Source organism: Morone saxatilis, unplaced genomic scaffold (genome assembly GCF_004916995.1).
Source record: "Morone saxatilis isolate NCDOM2014 unplaced genomic scaffold, NCSU_SB_2.0 Contig21, whole genome shotgun sequence".
NCBI classification, from domain to species: domain Eukaryota; kingdom Metazoa; phylum Chordata; class Actinopteri; family Moronidae; genus Morone; species Morone saxatilis.
The window spans coordinates 15,600,911-15,608,023 of record NW_023339774.1 but is presented as its reverse complement, the minus strand read 5'-3'; the positions used below and the strand labels follow the sequence as shown (position 1 = coordinate 15,608,023).

At 39.2% G+C, this 7,113-nt stretch overlaps 1 protein-coding gene across 1 annotated transcript in view; it reads right to left on the bottom strand.

The window, feature by feature from the left end:
* Window positions 1-7,113, bottom strand: part of arhgap24 (Rho GTPase activating protein 24) — a 69,299-nt gene that overhangs the window by 53,943 nt on the left and 8,243 nt on the right. Inside the window, exon 2 of the mRNA XM_035667520.1 lies at window positions 4,366-4,590. Within this exon, the coding sequence (XP_035523413.1) occupies window positions 4,366-4,575 (210 nt within the window). The 5' untranslated portion in view covers window positions 4,576-4,590. The remainder of the gene's footprint in view (window positions 1-4,365; window positions 4,591-7,113) is intronic.

Here is a 7,113-nt window from a genome sequence, read left to right as displayed (position 1 = left end):
GTGGTTCAACATGGCGGCGACTGGTGGCGTCTGTAGATATAAACAGCTCATTCTAAGGTAACAAAAACACAACAATTCCTATATTCAGGTGATTATACACTAATGAAAACATACCTAAAGAGCCAGATATTTCTCTAGGTGGAGACCAAAAACAGAGCTAGGACTCCAATGCTAATGTTTCTACATATCTGCTGGATCTGTAAATAAGCAACTGTGCGTTAACAAATTTGTTGAAAAAACTTAAAAGCTGATCAGCGTATGTTAGTGTGTTTAAAATGTGTTTCAACTGCTCCAAAGTGACCAAAGAATCAATTATTGCAGGTTTAGGGATTGGTTATGTTAAGGCAACAAAAACTACTTGCTTCTAAGAGATGACAGTCATTATTTGTCTGACCACAAGAGGTCGCTCATCAGGAAGGTCAATTACCTATTTTCCTTTATGGTGAACACAGTCCCTATCTAATGAACATTCAATATGTAACTTCAATGTGTGTGTAATATGAGATTTAGAAATCATTATTTTGTGCCATCATTGACTGGTAAAGTTGTAAACTGCTGAATAGGCAAGGCATTATGGAGTTTTTAGAAAATAGTAGTGTAAATGAATACTGCTGTTTGTAGAGCTTGAGAACACTTTACAGACAATATATTTGTATTTAGAACTCCAACACTCATACATAGCCAGAACAAAATAGCATAAAGTAAATATAAAGCACTCTGTAGATGCTTTGAGTTTAAATATGTGACTGTTTATGTCTAATCAGCCCAAGCTTTGTTGGCGTCTGTGTTTCCATAGGCAACAGACAGGGGCAGATGTTCCTGCTCCCACTGAGGAGGCAGCAATTAGGCAAATGTGACAGGTAACAAATGGAGACTTCACAGTACGTCAGAGAATTAATTAATAGCTGATCTAAATATGGCTTCCCACCTCTGCGTTATGTGGTTCGCAGCTCAGGACAGAGATTTAACCCCACTGTACGTTACTGTATGTTGGTGTGTTTGTGTGCTTGTGCGGGTTTGCCCTTATCTTTAACATCAGTGTTAGACACTAGGAAACAACTTCTCTCAGCTCTTTGGCCTACTTGTGTTCTTTCTTTCAGGACGTTGGAAACTCTAGATTAGTTATCTTGTATTCTGTTGGGTACTGTGTCATGTAAGGGTGTTGTTTTTGTGCTACTCCATGCTGCTCTGCTTTGGAGGTCACAGAGATTTAAGGACTTTGAACGCACTGCTCTGTGCCTGACCTAGTTTTATTGAAATTTCCCATTCTCTGCAAAAAGAAGCAGTTTTAGGTATGTGAAATTGATGTTGGCTTTGTTTCAAAAGTATGAAAGAATAACATTTCTGGGTGGATAAATATAGATGGCGAGAGATGAGAATATTTCAATGGGAAACAAATTGTTTCTTGTCATTTTCTGTAATTTATTATGAAGAACTGCCCCACAGAATTTGCATCATTCCCTCAGGATATTCACAGCACCAAGAGCTAAGGCAAAACTGTTGGGGCTCCTAATATAAGACCACACTCATGCTTAAGAACCAGAGCAACCCAGAAATAGCTGTGAATAATATCTCCTCTCCCTGTATCTGGCCAGTGGCCCATGTTCAGGTCTGGTTCTTAACCTTCAGACACTTCTCCTGCTGATGTGGCTTGGGTTTGGCTGAGCTGAGACTGCTGGGAAATCAGCCAGACAAAGGAGTGTGGGTAGATGAGCAGAATGAAGATTTCAATTGTGCTCAAGTTTCCTCTGGAAAAAGAGGATATTGTTTGGGTGAAATAGATATTAGAAAAGGTTGGGGTCCTCTGTGTATTTTCTTATGCATGCGAAGAACAGAACTTCTGGTGTGAAACAGCTGGCTTCTGGAAATGCAAATGGGCAAAACTCCATAATAAATAACTGAGTATGAGTGAACTGACTCCTAGATACTGTGAAGATCTGTGAATCTGGATACTGACCAATCTCATAATCAGCTGTCAGCCCTTAGCTGAGCATAAATACTTACTTACTTACTTAATACGGGGGGAAACAGCTAGTCTGACTAGTCTGAAGATGAAAAAAAAATCGACTTAAAAGCACATCTAAAGCTCACTAATAAACATTTAATATCTTGTTTGTTTGATCCGAGCTTGAGGCAGACTTTTTACCTTTGGAAGGAACCAAACAGGCTCTGTTTTCTTTCTTTATGCTAAACTAAGCTAGTAATCGCCTCCTGGCTGTGTCTTCATATTTAACTGACAGATATGAAAAAGGTATTGACTTTTTCATATAACTCTCAGCAAAAAAGCGAATAAGCCTACAGTATTTCCCTAGATGTCACTACTCCTTTAATATTACATGTAATCTGTATTCAGTTGTCCCTCGTTCCCTGACACTCAATTCCAGCAAACTGATCCCTAAGCAGCTGTAGAACAGAAGTAAATTAGCGACAACAGATTCTAATTTCTTACTTCCCCTGCTGTGCTTTTCTAACCTGGTGGAATGAATTATATATCCCTCTTTCTCCACATTTCCACATGTATGTGATTTTTCTTTGGAATGACAATCAAAAGTCTGTCTTGTTCCGCTTCTTTGTTCCGTCCACACATGCTCAGGGAAAGAGGCTGCCTGGTTACAGTAACGTTAGAGACAGCCTTATTGTCTGCATCACTCATTGTCTCCTCTTCTTTCAGGATAGCTTTGTGTGTTGGCCTCAGTGAAACCAAGCTCACAACAGTTTACTTTGACTTACAGTCAAAACAACCCGACTTTTGAATCAGAGCCTGATCTTGTTATCTCATTTGGCTGTAAGATGCATCTGCTGTGTAGACCCCAGGTGTCCATTGTTTCAGAGACATGTCACATGTTTGAGAACTAAATTGTGTTCCTGGAAACAACCTTTCTCACGTTTGCTCATCCACTTTTGAAACCAGTTAGAACTAAACTAAGTGCACAAAAAACACAATAACAGTAACTGAAACTGTAGACGGAGACAGACGGCTCTTTTGTTTGAAAGCAGAGCAGAGTCATTTTACATTTGTAGAAGTAAGTCAGGAAAGTGGGACATTAGCCAACCACTTGATGATTACTATTGTTTTTATTTAATCAGTTTTATGTTAACTTAAAGATCCCTTCCAGATGTGCATTAAGACTTATATACAAATGCATCTACTCCTTCTACTTCCAGAAGCTATGAATAATACAAAGTTTTGTATTGTAGTATAAAGTCCATTCTCAGTGTATGTGCACTGGTGGCTGCAAGTTTATACATCACACATCACACATAAGTTGCGTACTGGACCAGGATTGTGCTCACAGGCCCGGCCCGTTAAAATCTGATTTTCATTGAGCACAGAGAAAGAAAAAAAAAACCCTCTTAGTTTCAAACTCTTCACATACATCATTCTACACAGTGAAGCTCAAACATCCAACAGTAAGTGGAGGGGGGGACTTTAAGAAAAGCTATATCTGCCTTCACAACATATATCATGTTTTAACCATGTTTGTCTGAGGGAAATCACCTTTATCTTTTGCTGAAATAGCTGAATTCCTCTTTGCATTTTGATCTCATTAAATCCCGGCTATAGAGACTATATTTAATAGGAGGCAGGAGACTCTAGCTGGAGACACAGAGGATTAAAAAGCATATGTGGGATTCCCAACTATGTAGAGGGGAATCCCCAGTCTGAGGCTGAGTTTTGATCTCTGTAACACTAACTTATATAAACATGTCAAAGTACGAGGGGATCACAGATTCAATTCAAGAAAGGATGTAATGCTAATAATAATGTTGTAATTAATATACCAATTCATTTCAGCTCTTCTTATAAAACATTTATTCACATTCACTCCTGGACTAGACAAAGAGCTCTGTCACTTACCCTTGTATGTCTCTGTGTGCCAGTGAGCAAGCAACTTGTTCTAAATCAATTAACCTGACTAAGAACAGTTGTAGCAGCTGGTACAACACATGGAAACCAAATAATTCCAAACTTTTTACACTAGCAGCATACACCTCTGGTCTGATCATGGTCAATGTCTGCAAGTTCTTCAAGTTTCGTGAGCTAACAAATTAGTTGGCTGCTGGAATCAACTTGTCAGCTTTATCAGCTCAAAAGAGATTAAATTAGATAATAGAAGTTGATCCAGGTATAGCAGCAAAAAACTCCATGATTGTTTTATTTGTTTCTGGTATTTACTGCACAGTAGATAAATGTGAATATTCATTGTACTAGTATAATGTACTAATAACATGTTCCTTAATTTAAGTTCCTGTATGATTTTTGTGGTTACTGAGACAAACAGCAGTCTGTGAAATCTGGTTGTGTGTGATGCAATGATTTAAAAATGAGCTGGGATTAGTCTTTCAGTGTGTTCACAGCCTTACCAGGGCTTTGGTCTCCTCCTCGTCTTTGTAATAGTAGAGTTGGTCCCCCCGGAGAACAAACCAGCGACTGTGCCAAGTCTTCACAAAACCTCCTTGCTTCCTGAGCCACCCACACCTGATGACACTCGGCCGTCCCTGCTTCTGGATCTCTGTGCTGGCCTGACCTCCACTGCGCTGGGGACTGCTGTGGGACACACACTGGTCCTCCATTACAGCAACTCTAGTCTGCAAAAAGGCAAAACAGTTCAAATCTGTTTAGATTTACAGATGTTGCAAATTCCAAGTAGGCAATAGGTAAGCTGTAGGTAAACAAAAACTTTCCGCAGCATATTACAAATAGACGATGCAGCATTCATGAATAAATGAATGCTTAACTCAGTGCGGGTATTTAGAACTGAAATTGTAAAGAAGCTCAGTGACTCTTAAGCTTAAAGTATCAATATTCTGCAAGATTTCAACCAGTAAAGGAATCTATTTGTATGATAGGGAGAGTGTAATAATTACCACAGCCACCACAGTCCAACACAAATGTGGCAGCAGCATGTTTGTTCATTTAAACTATTCATTCAGTCCATTTAATGGAAACCATTTTCTTCAAGTAAAGTCTGTGGATTATCCCAAGCTGAGTTTTTCCAATGTCATTTTCAGTTCTGACAAAATCCTCTCACTCTCAAATCCTCAGCAAATAACACCTAAATGATCTCTGTGTGTCTGGGTAGCACTTGAGGTAAATGGAAAAAGTTTTTGGGGTTTTTGTGATTTGGAGTCCACTCATGGAACATTGAGAAATTTGAGGTAGACAGAGTTGAGTGTTGCAAGGAGACAAAGGCATAAGGGGGAATGTGGGAGGAGGAATTCATAAACCAGACAACAAGACCACAGGCCAAACCCCTAATCTCTTTCATCTACATCTTGTGTCACCCACTTACACATATCAACATGTCTTTCTCATGTCTCACTGTAATATTTTGTCTCTGTCTTTTTGAGCTCTCAACCTTTTAAACTGTTTTGAAGTTTTAATATGACAGAACTCATATTATTCAAGTAGATGAGATATGATCCAATGTGACAAATATCCTGGGTTGGCCTTAAAATTTCAAACGCATCAACACAGCTGTACATACGTAAGATCACTCACAAACAACGCAACGCATGCAATAAATCACCCTACATATGTTGTTTCCATAAGCATAATAGATTGTTTAAACCTCAGCATCATTCAGTGACATATGCTACTACTCGGCGACTGCTGCTGTCAGCTTTAAACACTGCCATGTTATCAGTGGCTCTGGTTGAGCTTGCCTTGGTGGACGTCCAAACAGCCCACAGGTCCAGATGAGGACCAGATGCAACCCAGCAGTGTTCCAGGCAGCAGTGGAGCAAGTGCAGCAGGGCTGCTGTGGTGATTTCAAAACCACTCAGTCCAAGTATGTGCGTCCTGTATGCATGTGCATGCACAAACATGCTCACTACTCTGGATTCCTCGAAGAAAATAGCCGTTTTACACTTGTTTTGCATTGTGGTTGCCGTAACCTACTCATTATCTTTTGTCCATCTCTTTTTCGGCTTTGCTCCACTTTCATGCTGGATTTATGTTGGGAAAAAAGTGGGTAGTGCTCTTTCTTCGACAGCGGTGAAAGCTATCATCTGAACTAAGTTCATTCAAGGGAAAATTCCTCATTGTGTGGGACATTTAACACTAATATTGGAGGGAATAACCTTGATTCCTATACACACTTCATTCTCTTAGCTTAAATAATCTGTAAATACACACACACACACACATACACACACACACACATACATAGCATAAATCACAGTCTAGGGTTGATACACCCATCTGTTGATGGAGTCACCTGCTGTGTTACCAGTCTGCTGCCACAGCCCCTTTACAATTTCATGCCTCCTGCACAGGGCCTAGTTAACAGCACTGCTGGGACTGGCCTGTGCTGCTATGAATTGAAATGGTAAATAACTCAGGGGTTTCTTAATATGAGCAACTTCAAGCTGAAAGGAGAAACACTATTTAAAATTTACATTACACTGTGGTCTAGTCCAGAGGTAATAAATTGCCATACAGGGATAGAAGGAATAATGATGAATAAAACTATAAATTAATAGCCAAATGGAGTAAGCTTAGTGCAAAAGTTAGTGGTTCTTTAGCCTGTGCAGAAACAGCATGATGAATTGTGACCTTTAGAAGGTTACTCATTTTAATTTTTATGTTGCCACTAAAAGCCAGTTTGTGGGTTCTATCAGACATATCCAACAGAATCATGGGGAAATGATGTGTTAACAACAGCCATGAAGCAATGAATCCTATCTATGTGCAATAAGAAATAAATTGCAACTGCTTTCACAATGGACACTGGAAGAAAACAAACAGTACTTTTTTATGTATTAATTGATGAGTTGATTTTTGGCTACAAATGTGGCATGCTTGGAAATGTTGCTCTGTTGGTTGGTCTGTCCACCACTTTGGTTCAAACAGAAATGTCTTAAACAAAACTACCGGATGAATTTTCGTGAAATTTACTACAGACTTTCATGTTTCTCCCAAGATGAATTGTAATAACTTTGGTGATCCTTTTCCTCTAAAACTAATAACATTTCCATCAGCCTTGGTAGTAAATGTTAGCACATGAACACAACTAAGATGATGACATTTCTTGCTATGCGTGTTAATATTGTCAAGTGCTAGCTCAAACTGGGATATATTAGGCAGCAAATGAACATTTTGTCCTCAAT